Source organism: Pempheris klunzingeri, chromosome 19 (assembly GCF_042242105.1).
Source record: "Pempheris klunzingeri isolate RE-2024b chromosome 19, fPemKlu1.hap1, whole genome shotgun sequence".
Lineage (NCBI taxonomy): Eukaryota > Metazoa > Chordata > Actinopteri > Acropomatiformes > Pempheridae > Pempheris > Pempheris klunzingeri.
In genome coordinates, this window is record NC_092030.1 from 11,164,472 (window position 1) to 11,187,063 (window position 22,592).

The window sequence follows — 22,592 nt, forward strand, 5'->3', positions numbered from 1 at the left end:
TTTACCTCTTCTCGTGAAATGATTGTGACAATGTGATTTATTCTTGATAAATAAAGTGTATATCTTCTCAAATTTATTGATCAGACTCTTCCAAACATATCGCAGTATTGAACAATTAACAAACTTTATGGGCAACAGTGTATTTCCTGCATAATCTGCAATTTTATTGAGACAGGTCAGAAAAGGTCTTTGTAGTGATTTTATAATTGATGGCATTACATTGTACCACTTTATTCCTGAAAACTGTGTTTAAATAACTCATTTCAATTGAATAGTGTAGAAATATATGACAATGAATCTTGTAGTGCTCCATATTTTATTTTATGATCTGAAATTGATTGTGTGGCAGTAGCAATTGGAGCAATTTGCATTTCATGGTAAGATGTACACTGTCCTGTCCTGCTGTTTTGAAAGGGAGCATTCATCTTGAAGTCACTTTCAGACTTATAGGACTGATTATCATGTTTCTTTCAGTGTTTGGTATTTCATTCGGTCAAGTGTCAACCTGTCAAAATATAATTTTATATGCGTGTGTTGTTAGAACACGTCAAAAGTTTATCTTAGTTAGATGTGAAGCTCAGAAATAGATCATGTGAATGTTGGAGAGTTTTTGAAACAAACATAAAAGGCTGTGTGCTGCAGAGAGGAACAGGTGAGATTTGATTGTTAAACATGAGTGAAGGCAGCTTTGCTTCTTCACACGTCTGTAGACTTGATCTCCCTTACAGGAACGCTAATCCTCACACATGCCACATTCTTGGCGCTCTCATGTAAATATGAGATAAAAAGTATCTGTCTGTTGCTGGTGTCCCCCAGGGCTCTGCTCTGGGCCTGCTGCACTGAGCTGTGAGACAGCTTCTGACAACACACCGTTTCTCTATGTCTTATCACCATGGTGATCTGACATCACAGGTGTGAACGAACAGAGCAGTCAATCTCGCCGAGCCACCACTCAAACACGGTACAGCTCTTTAGCCTGAGGACAACATTGCTGTCTGAATCAGCCCTGCTATTGGCTGACCCTGAGTAAGTAGCTGACACCTTGGTCTACACAGATCTGGGAACAAACTTACTTAGTTACTGCTCTGCTCTCTAACCTGTTGCCCTCAGTCACATTACTACCATACTTTTCCTCACCTCAGAGAGAAACACTCTGTCATAAATGAGATAACAGATGAATGGCTGCCAGAGGGCAAGCAGTGGTGCACGCTCTCCAAGTTTGATGGTTTTCACCCCCTCTTCTTTGAGAGCTGCCACTCTTGACACGTCTTGTCAGACTCCTTTTAACTTTTTAAGTATACTTGACTGCATTCTCCAAAACAACATGTCAAAGTTATCTACAGTGTGCTAAATAACCCGTGGCATTGGGGTGAGTCTTACACAGACTCACTATGCTGACACGCACTCAGACCTGACACACACACACACACACGTGTATCACTATACAGCTTTTGCTGTGCTGACACGGACTCAGACCCGACACACACACACACACACTTGTGTATCACTGTACAGCTTTTCACCTTATGCACAGCAGGTTTATCACAATTCAGTTACAGCAAACATAAGCTAGAGATTAGATAGATAGAAAACATTCTATCCTACCTTAAAAAACAATTGACCACAGAGGCCTGCCGTCCTGGTGTTCAAGAAGAGCAGGATCATTTTCAAATAATGCAACTCCTGCCTCACACATCCATGCCCTGACCCCCCTCCTCAGCCTCCTGCCCAGTTTTTAGATGTTCATCAATGAGGCTGGGAATTTGGAATTTCCATTTCCATTGTATGGGCTTGGCCCTTGTCCCTGTGTCGGTGGCCCTGATGTCAAGCCAAGCATTTCAGTCTATCCGTTCACCTTATTGCTTCATTGTCCATCCAGCCAGCAGGTCACTTATGCTAGCAATGGACGGATCACCTCCTTCACCCTGACAGGAGCTCTCAGCCTCAGCGTGACCTGGTTCTGGGGAGTAACTGGGTAGGAGACGAGCCCCCAACTTGTGCATAAGCTAGTTGCTTCAGAAGCACAAGCTTCAGAACCTATGTCCATTACATTTTTATTGTTATTCTGATTCCGTTTTTTAGAAGTGAATCCACAGTAAGCAAGTAACAAACTTTGTTTTCTCTTTGGCATATTTTGCCGACTCATTGCATACTGAGTCCATATTTTTAAACGAGTGTAACCATTATGTCGAAGCAGAAAAAAGTCCTCTGTTTTTCAGGTTGTATGGGGTAACATTAGGTTTTCCTAACTACATAACATTTGAACTGAAGACCTTTCGCAACAGCACCACCCATGGAGGAAGGCCTGACCGGGTACCATATTACTATAAAACAAAAGACAAGAATACCGAATTGTATTTTTAATCCCACTCTCACTTGATTTCTGATCACATTAACGTTCGTGTTCCTCTTGCCCCTGCTCCTGCAAACATTCTTACCATTCCCGCCTACACAATGGGGATCCATTGATTTTGTCTCTTCTTGTCTTGTAGAGAAATGAGTTCTCCTCCCTCACAATTAAACAAAACACTTTGATCTGATTTTCGTGGATCATTTGGCTAAACGATTGTCCTGTTTCATCATTACGAGCCTCTGTACCTTGTATGTGTATCCATGGCAACGCCGTTGAACTCAATTTCAGTCTCAATCTCAGTAGAGACAATTCATGTTAGAGGACTTGCTCGATATCCAGTCTGGTTATGCGGTGTTTATTCTTAATAAACCAGCAGTCATTTCAAGACAGTGTTGATGATTGACTCACAGGAACTACTACAATTTTCATCATGTGAATATCTTACATCTTGTTTTTTGAATACCCACTTCTACTCACACAAATCCACCTGCTCCCATGAGATATGCACTGAACCCTGGTGTATACAGTATGTTTTTTGTTTTATTTTTAGCAAGCATTTTAGAGGTGATCCACCTGGGTTTGTATTAAATTACTATCCCTATTATAATCCCTATGTTTGATATTCTTTGATGTTTGATGGAATTGTGATTTATGTGGTAAAACGTGGTGAAAATATGGGCTATAGTTTTGTCGAAGTTGATGTATGGGACTTAGAATAACAGCAAGTTAGCCTCTGCTAGAGACATCCTAATTCTTTCATTTTAGTAAGCCCTCACCAATTCACCTGCTAAGCTAAGAGGTTAGGAGATGCAAAGAGCTGCATGACAATCCTGGGCTACACAAGGAAACACCACAACAATGTTAGTCTGTAGTCTTTTTGTGGATAAATGTTTTGCAATTTGCATAATCAATAAGGGACATAGTGAGCTTCTAAAAGACATTTTTAGTGACAATTGCAAGTGTAAATTTGTAAAAGATTTTTTCAGTGACCTTCCCAAAATTTTGGCTTTCAGGGGTCACTAAAAATGCCAGTCAAGTCCCTCATTTTTTGCATTGATTCCTCTGTGTCTTTTCAGGAGTGAATTTTAAAAACCTCAGCTCTAAGATGAATGCATAGTTATTTGTGCGTTACTGTATTTTGATGAACTCGACAGGTGGACAGTTTGTGCAGTCCATGTATATTTGCCACAAACAGCGAGTACCAACTGCAAGGGGTCGTGGGTGTAAAGTCATAGGTGTACATAGGTGTGAACAGGACGGGGCTGAGCACACATTGTCGGGGGCTCCAGTGTTCAGCTCTAGAGTGGAGGAGTTGTGACTGTCAGTCCGATCTGTCTGGAGTCTCTCCATACGTTTGATACAGAGTGAGAGTGATACAGTCTTGTGAAATTTTCGAAGTTGAAACATTTTTAGCTTGTGCGAGTGTGTCTGAGCAAATTCAAGCTGCCTCCACTGACTGCTCTCTCTGCAACCATTCTCCCCACATTGTTCTCTGTATCCTCTGTCTGTCTATTAGTTAGTTTTTAAAATTGTGAACTGTGAAATTCTGAACTCTGTGTAAGAATGTTATTTCACAAAGCATATGCTTCCAAAGCAAATACTGCTGTACTATATGAACCTAATATTTGAGTATAAAGGTCTTGGTCAGTCAGTAGGGCACCCTCTACAGTCTGTCATTGCATGAGGCCCCTGTGGCACTGTTGTGGCCTGTAATAGGAGTTGTTTCACTGACTTATGGGGCTGATTTGTTTATTGTTTTATAAAGAGCTCCTTTTCTCCCTCTGCTGAGATCATTTGAAGCTATGGAGTCATTTTAGGCCTGAACTTGCACTGAAACCTAAGCTCAGTCTGCCAGACATTATTCATTAATAACAGCAGGCTCCTGATGACATCAGCAGCACACAGGGAAAAGAGCTCTGCCATAAACATTAAAGATGGCTGACACCTGTCTGCAGCTACATTAGCAGCTTTCCACAGTGCCAGGAGTGTATATGAGAGGTTTGTCCTTCGGTTACCTGCTGCCTCAGGTGAGTCTGAAAGACGTTTGTCACCAGCTGGCCCTGATACACACACGGGTGCCAAATGAGCTGAAATGATGTTTTTCATGTATGCCTTAGCAACCAGGTACACATTAAGAGCACAAACTAATGCTGAAATATGAGAGCACCCATAATGATGCATGGATGTAGTTGAAAAAAAAATCAGAACCTTTAGATATTTGCTTTAGACTGATGACTTACAGCAGACTTGATGTTGTATTCTGCAGATAATGGAGCAGGCAATTTATTCTAACAAGGGAAAAAACTTGCAAAAATCCAGAAATGTTCAAAATTAAAGTCGTTTCAGAATAGTGACACACATTTCCTGAGATACCATTCCTTCTTGAAATACAATAAGGTACGATAAAATAGGTCAATTTGTTTCCGACACAATGCCACATACAAAAAAACAAGCTGTTCTGCAAATGAATGCTGAAACTAAACATACAACACACTCTCCATTGTTTTTTAAAGGTAATAATATTACATTATTATTAGTATTAGTATTATTAGTATTAGTATTAGTATTATTATAGTATTAGTATTATTATAATTATTATTATTAGGTATTGTGTTTTCAGCTTGTTCTGCTGCCTCAAAGTAGTAAAAAAAAAAATCTTAAAATAAATGTAAGGTCTGACCACTTCTCAAAAATGTCCGAAACCTATATTTACTGCTGCTAAAGGTTAGTTTAGTCTAGTTTTTTCCTCTCATCTCCACATCATCCACCAGTACCTCAATTTCTGTGCAAGTTAAACTATTAGTTTCAACCACGTTTCTTATAGGACTCCTCCAGTCCGCATGTCAAAGTGTCCATGGGCAAGACACTGAACCTGAAATTGTTCCCCCTGAAAGATCGGTTTATGTTGAATGGTGTCAGAGGAACAACTTTAATTTTTCAAGTATAATATTAACAGCATACTATGAATATTCTCTCTAATAAGTGGAAGAAAAATTCAATCTGCTCCATGTTTTTCATATCTTACCTTGAACTTAATTTTACATTACAGATCAGGTGAGGAGGCAATGAAAGATTTTTAATGATATCTTTATGTGTCATGCTGCTTTATGAAAGCTTTCCCAAAGTTCTCAAAGGTGAAGGAAGAGCCAGAGTAATTTTCCACTTTAAGCGCTTATGTCTCTTCTCACAGGAAGGTTGAATCCCAGGGCAGTCACATGGTTCAAAGGCATTAAATTTGCTCCATGTATTGATTGGTTTGTTATTAGTTGGGGGATAAGTATGGAGCTCCAGAGAGGTGAGGAGAATGGTTTTCTTATAAAGATATAAGATAAGCTGGAGTTGGAAGACTGAAACAAGTTCACTGTGAAAAGACGGAAATGATAAAGTCAACTTTAGTATTCCTACAAAACTTGCTTCAATTGTTTATAGTCATTAAAGATTGTTTTTTGAGGCGGTATTCTGTAAGTTACTCATGTATGTCATGCTGGTAACATAGGTACGATGTAATGCAATATTTCAACAACGTCTTTTTCATTATCAATGCATATTTACAGTAGTTAAAAACAAGAAAATTAAAGGGTTTATTACATGCTTCATCCTCCAGAGAAGCCATGTTTGTCTGACTGAACAACACGATCACTGATACTCATTGCTATGACATTTGGTGTGATTTGGTGCTAATTTTGACACCACAAATTTTGACAATAAGTGTTCATTGTGACTTGGCGGTTGAAGACTTGACAAAATAGCCCGTTTTGTTTAGGTGGACGACACCATGTGGCAAAAGGGCACCTAATTGTACATTAGATAGGGCGGGAGCTAGTCACTCGTCGCCCTGGCAACCATGGAGGAGAAGCTTGTTCTGGCCATGTCTGTCAATCCGGAGCTTTGCGATATTTCAGACAGAAACTAGCAGAACAGATACAGAAAAGCCCATCATGGGAGCAGGCTGGCTTTTATCACCCTACATGCTGTTTGCTGTGCAGCCAACCGTCTGTTAGCATAGCATTAATTTAGCTACCTATGCATTCAAACTCTGATGGCAAGCATCCTTCAGTGTGTGCTCATGAAACAACAGTGTCAGACAAATAGATACAGATATTAAAAGCAAAGGGGCAATGCTACGGACGGAGGGGTGGGAGTAGTGATTTGTTGTCATAGAAACAAAACCCAAGTTTTTTTCTCTCACCACACAAGCGCTTTTCCCTGCATCTATATGAACACAGGCCTTCACCGGACAAATGAACTATTGTAAAGATAAATGACATATTTGGTTGAAGGTTCTCTATGAGATATTTAGAACATAATGTTCATAATGTTCAACAAATATTTGCCCTGAAAAGATACAGTGGAGCAATGGCGACCTGAGCAGATCATGAAGTCTCACTACCTCGCTACATGCTGTAATCTGAGCTACACTGTCATCGGGACAGTAACGCATGTGCATTAGTGCATGTGAGTATGTTAATCATTGAGTGTGAAAACCACAGAGAAATCGTAAAACGGACGGATGCCCATAGAAATACTCCACTAAAGCTGACACAGTAGCATGAAAGCTAAGAACAACAGAAAGAACGAGAACGAGCAGGAGAACTGCAGAGTGGAGGCAGAGGCAGCGGGGGGAGTGGGGAGATGCACATTTGTTTTGGTCCGAGATGCTGAATGTAAGATTTAAGTAAGATATAAGCTAGGTTGTTTGACATCTACATGAAAGGTTTTTATATGGACAACGTAGATATGTCCCTAAAAGTATATCTCTGTACTCTTACATAAATGTTACTTTGGTTCTTGATTAAATGCAGGTGAAAAGTTGATCCAGAGTTTTTCTTGTGATGATTCACCTTTTTTAATTGCTTTGTTCACCGAAACAATAAGGGGGATTATGAGGTTACTGTCATGGCTGTCACCTCTCTACCGATCAATCCTTTACCCATGTGGTTTCTTGGACTTGTGACAGGATGTCAATTTAACTTGTTTTTCTTTGGATTTCACGCTGTCTTATATGAGTGAGATGAGTTTTTAACAAGGCCCAAACAATCACAGATCACCCAAGGTTCTCTGTCTTCAGTGGAGACAAAAGAAACACACGCCACAGGCTACGTAAACATGAAAATGGTGAATGTTGGACAGCACTGTGCTCTTCCATCTAAATACACATGGTTTATATTTTCTCCTCTAAATCCCACTTAGGCGTTTCTCAAACAGAGTGCTTCAGTGCGGAAATCCCAAGTTAGATACACAGGCAGATAGATGAGACCTATCCTCTTTCCTGAAGCCCTTGTCCCCCAGACAAACTCAGCCTCTTATTAAAGCATTAAGGACATGTTAGCAGTGGATGCATACTCAGGCTGCTCTAGGCAAAGATTTTGCCTTTGAAATGAAAATATAGCAAAACAAAATGGACGGAAGAAACCACCTTTCCTATCATTCATACAGTTGGGGAAATTTCCCAAGAACTAGAGGATAAGTATTTGATTAGCCAAGAGATGGACATGAATCTGTGTTACAAAAAATAAATACTCATTTTCACGAATACCAATTTTCACGTCTGTGTAGCATTGTGGTATTGTACCCAACGAATACAGTTTGCTTACAAACAGATGGACTGTTATTCCTTATCCAACTGTCTCTCCAACAGTTTGATCCAGCCAAAGAGATCCCAAGAAAAACTTCCATGAAATAAAAAATTGGTATATAAATATCTATGGTCCCCAGAGGATGACTCACAATGACTTTTTTGCCCATGTGCACTTTGACATTTGGACTTACTTATTATAACATGTTTTCATATGTTGTTCAATAAGGAACATGGACAAAATAATTTTTTTACTTAACTTAACAGAGATTGAGCTACACATGGATAATGTGGATATGAGAAGACAAACTAATTGATGTGAGAGGAGTTTAAGGGCTGCACCAAAGCGATATACACACACACACACACACACACACACACACACATATTTATATATATATATATATATATATATATATATATATATATATATATATGTATGCATATATATATGTGTGTGTGTACCCAAGGACATTTTGACATGTGGACTGGAGAAGTCATGGACTGAAACACTGTTTTTAGATTGGTGGATGACTCACTCAACATCTGACCCACTCAACAGCTGCCAAATTTGCTGTGGCCATTCATAGTCACCAGATGATGAATCACAATGGTCAGCTCAAACCTTAGCTGCCACTTAAGCAACACCATCGCATCAACTTTTGCGCATATACACAACAAATATTCCAATATAACAGATTGCCAAGGGATTAACTGACAATATTCATTCTCCCTAGAGGATGAACCCTTTTCATTTGAATTGCTCATGAACTTTCTTTCCGCCAAACTCTCCTCTGCAGCCTCAACACTTAAGCTTTGCACACAAGATGTGTATCTAATCATTTAATAGCAGGATTATCATAAAATGTACTACATTCATACTCTCCAGAGCCTTCTGATTAGAATTACCCTATGGTCTCACCTCTGGCTCCACTCCACTGTTAGCATCACTAATCGCAAGGCTCCAAGAAATATTCTGTGTATATTTCATCTTGTCCAATACTTTAGCATTTGACAGGTCACCTAATCCATCTTCATGACCTTTCACCCTTTGTCCAAATGCACCGTAGCTGTCTGCTCTCAGAGTATTGGGGTTTGCTGTGTAAAGCTTTGGACTTGAGTTGAAGTTTGTGTAGTGATTTTCAAATAGATCACTGAAAAGCAAGCATAGAATTACTTTATTAATCTCCTAGTGGGAAAAAAATATTCAATCTTTTTTTTTTTAACTTTTTAAACACACACAGGTCAAAATACAAACATACACACACAGGAACTATGAACATAACCATTAACAAAGTGGGCAGAGATGGTAGAGTGATAGGCTGCCACATAGGAGCCCCTGACTGCAGTGCCCAGGAGGTGAACTGGCTCCTCTCCAGTTACCAGTCCACACTCCACACTGAGGTCTGTACTGCCGCCCTCTATTTGTTCTCACAGGCTGAGCTGCTGCTGCTCTTGCTTTTAGAAGCAAAAACTGAAGTAGCGTTTGGTTGTGATTTAGTTCTTATTTTTCGCAGTATGACTGAATCTCCATTTTTTTCTCTCTGTCTTTATTCAGTTCAGCTCAGGCAGTTGTATTGACATGACTGCATACAATGTCCACGCATGTTAATACAAACTGTATGATGATAATATATGTAAGTATATTATGACATTATCAGGTATATATATATATATATATATAATATGTAGAATACTTACTAGAACATTTCTGTCATATAGCTGACACATACTTCATACTTATGTGCATTTACAATCAATCCTCCATTCAAGTCTGCTGAAAATACAGCCATAGTCACCATTTTCACTGTGTGTCATGTGCATGTCTTAAAAAAATGGATACATACCTCAGATGTTTTTCCCCACTGTAGCAGACTGTTGGGAGGACATATAGCTTCGTAATTCTCTTTGATATTTCAAGTCCCAGACATTATTCGTGATGACATAAGGGACATAGTCTTTCCTCACAGTTTAATGTGTTTAGGACAACAGCATGAAGTAAAACATATAGTTTGAAAATTAGTGAACTGCATGTGTTAAGTTTTTCTTCACAAATGGTGGAAGAAATATTCACATTATTTATTTGAATAAAAGCTGTACCACATTATGACAATGCTCCTATGAATACAAGTCCTGCATTGAAAACCTTTTTTAAGTAAATGTATGTAAATATAATCATCTAAATGGATATAAAGTATTAAAGTAAAAGTACTTTTAGTACAGTAAAATGCTCCCTGTCACTGTTTTCCCATTATATCTGATGTTTCTGGGTTAATATGTAGTATGTTGCATTTTACTGCTGCAGATGTTTAAGTTTCTGCTAATTTTAACTACTTTATTTTCAGTTGGGTAGTTTAATCTACAGCAATACATCCTGGTCTATTAGATCATCATATGTTCGGACCATAGCTATCCTGTAAGAACCATATATTTCTAAAGATTCATCTTTTCATGAGCTCATCTTTGTGACAATGCATTTACCTGCTGATCCAGGAGGGTCTTAAAAAGTTTAAGCTTGAGAAGGAGAAGAATTTTCTCAACCAGGTAGGCAGATACATTGGTCCACTTCTTCTGTTTCAGACTTCTTTGTGTCTGTATTAATTGGGCTTGTCTGACGGCACACATTACAGTGAGCCTCAATTATCACTATATGAAACCCCAAAGACCTCAGTGGAGAGCTGAGAAAGTGGCTTTCATAGATAGATATACCTGCATTTAATCATTACCAAACTGATCTATAGATAAATTCCATCCAAGCAACCTCAGGTCCCAAGATCATCAGTGTGAACAATTATTTGAAAGTACAAAGCTTTGGGAACAGTGATCTCTTTGCCAAGGTCTGGAAGACAGCTCAGTATGTCATCTTCTTCAGGGAGCCAAGTGGTCCAGACATTCAGGTCTAATCCAATTATCTCCAAAAAAACAGATCTGCCATGTTTTAGAAGCTACTGGATTGCAGGTATCATTGACACAAGTGTTGTCTGCTCCAAAATCACCACTGTAAAGCTCAACTCAAGTTTATTCCTCATCACATGGACAAATAAAAAATGTTCTGGTGGCCAGTTTTGATGGGAGTTGGAACAAAGATGGGGTTATTTCCCCACAGTCACAGGGGGTATGTTTGGAAGAGAAAAGGTGAGGCATTCAACCTCAAGAATACTGTGCTCACTGTCAAACGTGGTGGTCGTATCATGATCGAAGGCTGTCCTGCTGTCACGCAAAGTGGATCAAGTAACAATAAAGATAGAAGATTATTTCAAATTTCTTCAGGACAAAATTGTGGATGCAACTGGGTGTTCCAACAGGTTAATGACCCTAACATGCATCAAAAGCACTGTATCTCGACTGTATGTTTTCTCAAATAAGAAAAAACCCTTCATCACCCTTAGATGTGCGTTGTACTTATGGTGACTGTGCGAGGGCTGAAGCAGTACGCTGAGATTCCTCCTGTCTTTGCACATGGATCATACACACAAACCAAGGGATCTGGTCAGTAAGACAGGAATACAGATGAAAAGATGTGCTCATTCCAAACAGGTGGAATTACTTTATTGTTTCATGAAAAGATGATTGCTTTGGGTAGTCTTTTCTGCATTTCTGTTACCCTGAGTCGTATGTGATAGAACCCTAAAGTAAAATTAAGGAGTTACAGAGGATTCCTTATGCTGAAACACCTTTAGGAAACCCAGCCTATAATTTTAAATCTGGCCCTAAATGTGACTAAACAACTGATCGACAATTAAAAACTATGAGTAAATATTACATTAGCACTGCGTACATTCCAAGCTCAAGCAGAGGGAGGAGAGCATTCACCTTTATCTATAGCCGCTGCCAGTAAAGGAAGCTTGATTATACTTTCTGCGGGGACCCTGAGCAGCCTGGCTACCTCAGCTCCTGCCAGAAGTGCCTGCAGTCACCCTGAGCTCCTGGATCACGCAAAGCTGCCCCATATCCCAGCAGATGCTCTGACCGCCTGTGAACTCCATCCAGATGCTCAAGCTCTCAGCTTTCCTATCAGGATCCACACTGGAAGGACCAAAAGTTCAAACATCTACTGCTGCAGCCTGATCTTCTTTATATCTTCACTATTCCAGCATTTCTGAATCTCTTGGAGATTTGACTGGAGGTTAACAAAGAGCGTTGTTATGCATTAAAACATTATGAACGTGCTAATACAAAAAAAGAAAGGCATTTTATTGAGTTATTAGGAGGTATTGAGTTAAGATTGATTGGTTAGATATTCACTTTAATGCAAATGAGTGTAGTTGTGAGGCCGCTGTAGGTGGGAGTGTTTGTTTGTGTGTGTGCACGTGGGCAGAGGGAATGGAAATTGATACAAAGAAGGACAAAAAAGACAAAAAGAAAAACAATGAGCTAAAGATAACAGTAATAACTACATATACAAATATGTTTTTAAAAACAGACAGGGTCAGGGTCTAGCAACTAGTCTGCTTCTTAGAACACGTCCTTTTGAATTCTTCACATGGGATGGAAATAAAATAACGCTGGTTCATCATGTCAATCAAAGTTTCATATTTGTGGATATCAAATTTGCTTTGCTGCCCTGACTCAAAATAAAAAGACAGCTAGGCCGTTGTGGGCATGTTTGTTGTTTAATGCAACAGCTCCATCTACTGGTCATGAAAATCCTCTGACCTACAAATGGTTTTCGTTTGGCGTTCACAGACAGCTGATATCTGTTTCTGATGTAGATAGATAGATAGATAGATAGATAGATAGATAGATAGATAGATAGATAGATAGATAGATAGATAGATAGATAGATAGATAGATTTGTTGTTCGACAGCATTTGCAGGCCATAAACAGCACATTTTAAAAGGAAGTCGGTGGCTGGATGTTGGCCATGTCTGCCTAACCCAATGTCTGTAATCTTCTGATGACACTCTGATGGCAGTGATTGGCCAACTGTGTGGCAGCGAGAGTATATGAATACATCGAAAAATCTTTTTTAAAAAGCTAAATTGAGCTAAATTAAAGCTTATTGCAAAATGATCTAACCTTGCATTTGTCATTAAATGAAATAAAAGTAAAGCCAAAATAAGAAAAGAAAAAAAAAACAAACATTGTTTGGTCATATCTGCATAAGGTCACACTTGGGGGATTATGCTAGAACAGAACTGGCTTTAAAAAAAAAAATTTAAAAAAATTTGTTTTGGCACAGCAGCAACAGCGGAGCCAGTAGCAGCAGAGGTAACGGTAATAAGTCCTAATAATACTTTAGTTAAAGCAGTAGTTGTTGTAACAGCCACAGCTGACAGTGTTGAACATGCTGCTCTTAAATGAAGCTACCAAATGAATGCAGTTAACAATACATCTTTATTATCTGACCTTTAGATAACAAATTGTAAACATTCTTCAATAAAGCTTAAATACATTTTATTCATTACAGTCACACCTTTCTGTGTCTTTGTGGTTTTCTTATGCATTTATACAACTAAATAGCAGTTACACAATAAAACACAGCTGTACACGTAGGTAACACTGCTATGCAGACAAATAACATAGTTATACAGCTATATAAGTACTATTATATACCTGCTGCCTGCTGATGCTCTGTCTGAGCTGAAGTCTAGCCAGCTTCAAGTTCTGAGTTATCTGGCAGGGCAGTCAGGTGGTCTGAATAATAGCGCACTACTTTACTTTTCAAAATAAAAGGCCTTTAATCTGGATTGAGTGTTTTGAAGGTTCATAATGAAAAGCCGAATAATGCTCTCTATGAAATAGCTGTAGAAGAGGACTGGAGCTTCTTTGGAGGAACTATTTCCTCTGTCTAGGTTCAACTTCTACTCAAACACTGTTCTTTGATATATTTTTTCTTTAAACCCAACCAAGATTACTGGATTGCTGTAGTTCTTGTTCACTGCAGTTTCCAGGAAGAATATGTCACCATTCTGTGGGCTTCACTGATCTGAATAATGTGTCGCAGGAATAAAGACTTACCAGGCCAGTAAAATCACCCAAACAGCCCAACCCCCTCTGTCTGAACTGTATGGACGCTCAGTGATGAGGAAAGCCACTCTCATCACTGAGGACCCCTCCCATCCCCTCCGCCACTCCTTCATGCTGCTGCCATCAGGCAGACGCTACAGAACCCCACTGGCCAGGAAAAACATTCACAGAAAATCCTTCATCCCCTCTGCAATAGCTGCTCTCAATAACACAGGATAGACTGCACTGTGTTTTTAGTCTATTTTATGCGTTTTATTCGTTTTACCTGTTGTGCTGTGTTTTTTGATGTGTGGGGGTGTCTTTTAATGCCTGAATGTGGGTTTTTAAACCTTGTTTTTTACAGCCGTGACAAAAGAAAAATTTCTGTTTTTACCTGAACAGACAATAAAGTTGAATTGAATTGAATTGAATTGACTTACTTCAGGAATGATGATTCTACACTGCCATCAAATGGAAATTTAGTGTAGGTGTCCTGTAAAGACAGGGATTCAAAATAGACAATTTAAAAAAGAATGTGTCTAAATGTGTGCAGTGTTTTCCTGACTTTTGGGGCTTGGTTTGAGTCAAGCTCCAAAGACACTGGGTCCTGCTCTTTGCACAGCATTAACTAAACTGTGCAAACTACGCTGACTGTATTTTAAATAACTGTAATCAAATAGCAATTCAAATACAAATATAAAAATGAAACCATATAAAAATTCAAATTAGTTGTATCCAATAAAACAAACTAAAACGACGAACTAAACATTTCCTAATGTAATAAATAAACACTTATTCGATGTGACAAAAAGACACTTGCTTTAACTTTATGATTTTCATGGCATGACTGACTGATTTCAATACTTTCTATACATTTTACTGGCTCTTTGCTCTGATGGAGGATCTGTACGGATCCAACTGTAATACGTCATCCAACATAAGCCACCAAAAACACTCTCTATGTATGTCTCTATGAGTTCTCTCTATGTATCACTGACTAACACTGGAAGCCAGCAGCAGTATTGGGAGGGAGAAAGCAAACATCATACATCCTGCTGTCACACAGCACAGCACTGAGGTCTATGGTGACAGGTGAGGCAGTGATTAGGCAGCTCATTGGCTGGAGGCCCCCCCCCCGGCTGATCTCTACACTCCACTTCACAGCCTGCACTCTGTGGGGCCAGCACCCATTCAACAGGTGGGGCAGTCGGTAAGCGCCATGTCTGTGATACGGTTCTTTAGTGACTGTCCTGATGGATGCTCTGACTGTGTTTGGACTTTTCCTCGTGATCCAGTCAGTTTCCAATCTGGAACCGAGTCCGATCATTTGTAGCTTGATTAAATAAATGACTGCCATTATTGTTTTATTTGTAATGGATTGAATTGATTGATTTGGTTTCGGCTTCAATCAAACGCAATCAAAGCGCATGAAGTTCAGCACAGTGTTTGGCACTGTTGTTTTCTGTTCTCAGGTCCTTTTTCCCAGAATGGCGCACAGGGCTGCGGTGGGTGTGGAGGAGCTGTGTCCGGTGTGTGGAGACAAGGTGTCTGGGTACCACTACGGTCTGCTCACCTGTGAGAGCTGTAAGGTACATTCTGCTGAGAGACAAGGGTTAAGGCTCGGGCTGCTCATCACACACTTACTGCCATAAGTGCCTTCATCAAGCGGAGCCTTCCTCTTCTTCCTCCCGCAGGGCTTTTTCAAAAGAACGGTTCAAAACAACAAGAAGTACATGTGTGCAGAGAGGCAGCAGTGCAGAATGGATAAGACTCAAAGGAGACGGTGTCCATTCTGCAGGTTCCAAAAGTGTCTTCATGTTGGCATGCGCCTGGAAGGTAAGGAGTGGTTAGTTAGTTAGTTAGTTAGTTAGTTAGTTAAAACAGAACTTTTCCAACCTGCTTCATGCGGCCTAGAATGACGACATAGTTCAGTGTTATCTCCCCCAACGACACGACATTTGATGAAAGTGTGATATTTGATGCTGTTATTTCTTTAATGATAATAGTAATAATAATAATAATAATAATAATAATAGTAATAATACTCATAATAATAATACTCATAATAATAATAAATAACCGAGCAAACAGGGCGAAAACTGACTTGGGTCACTGTAACACTTACACCCCCCAAATTACAGTTACTAAATATTTTGCACATACAGTACCAATAAAATACTGACTGAGACCGAGAAATAAATAACACTGCAAGTACCCATTGCCCAACATATGTTAAACAGTTGAAGAAAAAAAAATGCTTGTAAATAATATTTTAGAATTACTTTTTGGTGCAGATTTTGCAGCGATTCAGAGCAGTGATTTCAGTAGTGTTAACAATTACATGGACGTGTTTTATTTAATCATTATTGTGGTGATTTTGGTGATGGTGACTGTAAATATACCCAAATAAGTAGTGCTACATAATAATTTAATATAATAACAATTATTATTATTATTATTATTATTATTATTATTATTATAACAACTAATGCATTTTTAATAAAAGGTAAAGAATAAAGACAATATACTATGATGTGTCTAATAAATCCTAAATAAGTTTGTTTCTGCGTATCAACTGTTTATGATCTGATGATATAACAGGACATAACAGCCGGTCTTCTAAACATAATTATCATAATCATAGCTGGAGGCGCTTGCTTGATTTATACTAAATTAAGAATAATATTTATTACATATTTTAAAAACTACCAATGTAATTTCCCAACGTTTTTGGTTTCATTTAATGTATCATAATATAGTGAATGATAATAATACTTATAATTGATAATAATAATAAGAACAGTTTTTCATATTTTTCCTTGTCTTATTTGTCAGTAGCAACATTATGTAGCCTCTAATAAAATAAGATAATTCTGAAAATACTTTCATGTATTTCTAAATTCCTCCACTAAATGTTGTTAAACCCTTGTTCCTTTTCACTGCTTCACATTTACAGTATTCAGTATCTTCAGTATTCTGTTGACAACCCACATGTATTAAGAAGTGACACTGTCACCTCTGTAATCTAAAATGTTATCTTACCATTCCAGCTTTTTAATAGGACCCACGTCACTGCCAGTTAGTTTGGGTTGAATGTCAGTCATAAGAGTGTCTCATACCTCAAGAATGGGCACTACAGGGGCTTATCTGCCCATTAGGACAGAGTGTGCATATAGCAGTAAAATCAGCTTGGAAAACTGCTGTAATCAAACCAGCTTTTCTCATCAGCTGTTCGTGCAGATCGGATGCGAGGCGGCAGAAACAAGTTTGGCCCCATGTACAAGCGTGATCGTGCCCTCAAGCAGCAGAAAAAGGCTTTGATCCAAGCTGGTCGATTCAGAATAGAGGGCAGCCCACCTCCAGTCTCCTCAACCTACCAGAGAGACTTGGCCTTTACAGGTGTCCTCCACCCAGTTCCCATCCTTCACAGCACCCCACTACCCACAACAGAGAGTGATTGTATCAGCTATCAGCCTCCATCGCTGTGTTCACTCCTGCCCTCCAGCTCGCCTGCTGCCACCCAGTACCAGTGCACCCCCTTCTTAAACTGGGCCATCAAGTCAGAGCACACCAACAGCTGTGAAAGTTCACCAGGCTCTGCTGCAGGGAGCGGCTCTGACCAGATATACTTGAGACCTTTGTCTCCGCACGGTCCCAGGATGCCTCAGCTAGTGGTGGAGTTCCTGCGCTGTGACCCAGACGAGCTCCAGCTGCAGAATAAGATCACTGCTCGTCTCCTGCAGGAGCTGCCGAGCTGGGAGGAACAAGGGAACCCCGGTACCTTCACACTGATGTGCCTCATGGCGGACCAGATGCTCTTCACCATCGTGAAGTGGGCTCGCACATCCTTCTTCTTCAAACAACTCAAGGTCAGATCCTGTCTGTTGATTCTGGGTTTTGGATATTTCCATTTTCTGTGAAAATATTTCTACCTCTACTCCACTACATTTGAAATGGAAATTGTACATTTTTTACCACCACTTTTATCGTTATTATTTTATTTATTTGAATTCATAGATTTAAGCTGCACTCATCTTTAGCTTGGCCTCCAGCTTGGTGTTGATGGAGCATCAGCTGAGAAGGGAAACCTTCAGTGTTTCCCACTAGAATGCATTGTGTGTATACCTCAGATCAAAATGTAGTTCGCTCCTCATAAAACAATTGTTTTTGCTGATTTGTTTTTTAATTGCTTATTTATATGTGTTTACTAGCTTGCACGCATTTTCCCCATCTTTGTTGGCACATTGCTTAGGTTCTTCACAAATCACCGCCAGCTGCAGATCAGTGGAGTAGCGTGAACGCTTTGCTTTGACTGTGTATTGCATCACCTCTTTGTGTGTTCATGTGTGTCCTCGTGCACACACAGAATACAAACTAAAACTTACAGCCGCAGAGACACAAACAGAGAGGTATATAAAGAGAGTACATAAATTCCCTGTTCTGGTTTATATACAGTGCTGATTTCAAAAGACGAGCTCACAGAACAGGTGACTTTCAAATTTTGAACACTTTTTGGCTTCCGCTTCAAAATAAATTAAAGGACTAGTCTGACATTTTGGGGAAAGCACTTATTGTCTTTCTAGTGGAGAGTTAGTACACTCTCATATCTGTCATAAGGCTACAGCCAGCAGCCACTTAGCTTAGCTGAACACAAAGATTGGAGCCAGGGGAAAAGGCTAGTCGGGCTCTTTCTGCCTAACATCGCCTCTAAAGCTCACTAATTAACAAACGATGTCTTGCTTGTTTAATGTGTACAAAAACCATTTGTAAATCACCATTTTACTTCCCATCCTGTTAAACAATACGTGAAATAACCCTCATTTTAGCATGACTGCAGATTCTGAGCTACAGATGCGAACATGGGCAGACACACAATTCACACACGGGAACAACCACTCTCATGTTTGTCTTGTGCTGTCTAGCTGAGGTGTGCAGCCTGTAATGAGCACATGCTGACAGGATGGCTCCCACAGACACCCTGATTCAGCTGGACTGAGCGACTAACACTGACTGCTGTCACTTTTCAAAATAAACAATAAAATCCCAGTATGATAAAAAATCATTCCTGCTGAATGCCAGTGCTTCAAATTCAATACTAAATCTTAAAGTGAGAAAAGGTAATTGTATTGAAAACCTACATCTTTTATTAAACTGCAATCTTTGTGACAATAATGAGTGCAGGTCAACAGCTCAGCACACTCAGATAACCCTCTCTAAAATAACATAAATGCCTGTATTCATGTTTTGCTCATCTCTCCCCCTTCGTTCTATGTTTTTCTTACAGTTTCTGTCTTTCAGACCAGTTATTCAATACTGCGCTCATTAAACTTGCTGGTCTGGCCAACATGTCGCTCGTAGTACCACATTCTCAATCGCAATACAACACAATGATAAAATTTAAATTTATTTGTGGGTCATTACCAAGACTTCACTTTTATGTCAAGGAATAAAAATCAAACAGGCAACATTTGTTCTTAGAGTGCGCAGACATTCAGAGGTATTGTCATGGCCGAATTCTCTGTAAGTGTTGCCAGATGATTCATGTTAGCTATCTAGCATAAGCTTACAGTAAACATCAGATGTTATGGTTGGATTTCAATGTGGTATGGCAAACTTATGTCACAGTGAACAAAAATGAATTCACTTATTAAAGGCAAAAGGTTATACAATCATTAACATGCATTTATGATTTAATTACGACACATTAAATGCATTTCAATTCATTTGATTTTGGCATTTAAAGTCTTCCATATCTCAAGGCCCAAAGCTTGCTTACTCATTACTTGTGCTTTGTAAGCTAGGCTCCTGATCTGCATCGAAGGAAACCACATATGTTTGGACCACTGCTCATGATGGCATCACAGACATGACATCTTAACATATTTCATATCATCTCAATTCATCAAAAATGTTACGTCTTGTTGTTACGATTCTTGTCTTAAATCACATTATGCCACAAGAGAAACAAGAATGAGCCGATGGCATGCAGTTTAGCGCCTGTAAACCTAAATGCAGTGTCACTTATCCAGCCCCACAACCACTACTGTCTGTCCCTCCCTCCTAAATATATTTCCAACATGTACATATGTTGTTCTTTAGTGGTCCTCATGTGGAATGAGGTGGTGGTTACATTTACTGTATCTGTTAACACTGCATGTGTCCAGGTGTCTGGAGTTCATTGGAATCTACATAGGCTATATACATACAGATGAAGACTACAAGGTTGAAAAGTAGATGAGTTGCATTGTGGGTAAGGAGGTGACACGTTTTTATTCCAAGGGAAAAGGTGTGGAAAAGAAAAACAGGATATGGTCATGCTGCATTGGTTCAGATCCTTCTTCTGAACTGTCCATCATGAGTCAGACAGTGTTATTGGGGTGCACTGCTAAATCAGTTCCTAGTTGAAAGTTAATTTTCTATGATGAGGGGAAGAAACCAGGGGAAGAGAGGATGTAAACAGTAAAAAGAAAGAAGAGGCACCAGGAATGAGGTGGCCAACACACGTTTTTGTTACGAAATGAATAAGTGCTTATTACAGATGTTAACAAGACAGACATGATTTATCACAGATTATCAAATCTGGGGAGATAGCTGTCATGTGCAAAAGAAAACCCAACACAGAGGGACAACAAAGCAAATACATCATGGAGAAACCGAGATCATGTTTGACAATGAAATCAATGAATTTCCGGCTCCCGAGATACGTAGACTCCAGTATGAAGAAGAATGTAAAGAAGCAGAGCTGAGCATGAGGGTTGTAAAGAGGGCTCACTACTCTACTTACTACTACTCTCTACTCTCTGTTTTTTTTGTTAGACATTTGTTGCACTCATGTGCCTCAGAGGACGACCTGTAAACACTTGGGTGATCCCATCAGCAGGTCAAAACTTTGAAATTATCCTTTTTGTTTTTGGTTTACTTTTGGTGAATTTTTCTGAATATTTTCAAAACGAATGACATTCCCATTAGCCTCAGTGGCCCGTTATACCTGTTAAACATTTGATCGTCGCCATTCTGTTCTTCTGGTTGGAGCTATCTCAGATTAGGCGTGAAAGGGTCGTGTCCTAAAATGTAGATCATTTCTGAGGTGGATAAAACCTGTACTTTAATGGTTTAAACTCTGGTTTTCTGCTCCAAAGGTGAGTGACCAGATGAAGTTGCTACACAGCTGCTGGAGTGATCTGTTGCTCCTGGACATCATCTCCAGACAGGTCCTATATGGCAAAGAGGGCAGTCTGCTCCTGGTCACTGGGCAGGAGGTGACTCATCCTTGCTCCTTCGTATATCAGTCATTTTTATTTGCAATAATGAAACTATATTTTACCCACAATGTTTGGAGTAAAGATGATTCAATCCTCCCATTTTTATATTCCTCAGAGAAAGCATCTGATTTCCGTCACATACATAAATCCTTTACTGAGATTAACACACAAATCGCTTGTTAATACGACGATCCCAGATACAGCATCTTACACATTATGGATCCCATAACTTAAAGTGTCTCTGAAGGTTAAACATGTTGCCCCTAAGTATATTTTGGGAAAGATTTGCGAATAATTAGCATACATGTGAGGACACACTCCAACACTGCTATTGTTTAATTTTATGTTATCTATCTTTACATTACAACATGAGCGTTCCTGATGTGAGTGTGTGTGTTCTTTGATTCAGGTGGAGCTGTCTGGTGTAGCCTCTCATGCCTCTCCTACCCTAGCCAGCCTGGTCCAGAGAGGACAGGAGCTGGTGGAGAAGCTCCACATCCTAAAGGTGGACCGTCAAGAGTTTGCATGCATCAAGTTCCTCATCCTCTTTAACCCAGGTTAGTGACAACTGATGCTCTTTACCCATGATGCTTCATGTTGGAAAATCGTCTTGAATTCCAAACAGATTTGTGGTGAATTATTTCATAATTGTTTTTTCAGTTGAGCTTCTATCTGAAACAGCAGCTTTCCCAATTAATCATTTTTACAACTATACACGGACCAGAGGAACTGGGGTCTAAATGTAGTTCCTGATGTCAGAAACTCCCTCCTCTGGGATTAGCACTTCATCACAATGACTAGAGGCACCCTGTACTAAACCATTCAGCAAATCCTGTGAAACAGGTGCCCAAATGTGTGAAAACTGATCTAAAATGCTGCCACTGTTTTTTTTTTCTCATTTTATTTCATCTGCCAAAACTTCACTGTTGCTCAGTTCAGAGTTCAGTTTGGAGCTTCCATCATTTCTGTTGGTCTATTTGGTCAAAAATGAGAGCTAAAGGGGTACCTGGTGTGGTTCCAGAGGTTTTACTATCAAATGAACTGTCAATCAGAGAGATTTCTTTGCTCTATAATATTGAAAGGTATGACATCCTTTGATCGATGTATTTTCATTGTGTGTCTCTTCACCTTTCCCGCCAATGACCAGATGTGAAACAGCTGGAAGACCACCAGTTCATCGAGAGTGTGCAGGAGCAGGCTGAAGGAGCCTTGCTGGAGTACACGCTCTGTACCTCTTCTCACCTTCATGGACGCTTCGCTCATCTGCTGCTGTGCTTGTCTGAGTTACGCTCTCTCAGCGTCCTCGCTGAAGACTACCTGTACTCCAGACACTTGAGTGGTGAGGTGCCCTGCAACAACCTGCTCATTGAGATGCTCCACGCCAAGCGCAGCTGGGCATGACCTGCATTTGTTAGCATATGAAAGCTTTACCTATGATATTTATCCCTTTTA

At 39.6% G+C, this 22,592-nt stretch overlaps 1 protein-coding gene across 1 annotated transcript; it reads left to right on the plus strand.

The window, feature by feature from the left end:
• The first annotated feature begins 15,365 nt into the window (after positions 1-15,365).
• Positions 15,366-22,541, plus strand: LOC139218541 (steroidogenic factor 1-like). Its single transcript, XM_070850146.1, has 6 exons — positions 15,366-15,467; positions 15,573-15,714; positions 17,107-17,747; positions 21,018-21,137; positions 21,550-21,697; positions 22,288-22,541. Exons 1-6 carry the CDS (start codon positions 15,366-15,368, stop codon positions 22,539-22,541), a joined length of 1,407 nt encoding a protein of 468 aa, XP_070706247.1.
• The last annotated feature ends 51 nt before the right edge of the window (positions 22,542-22,592 follow it).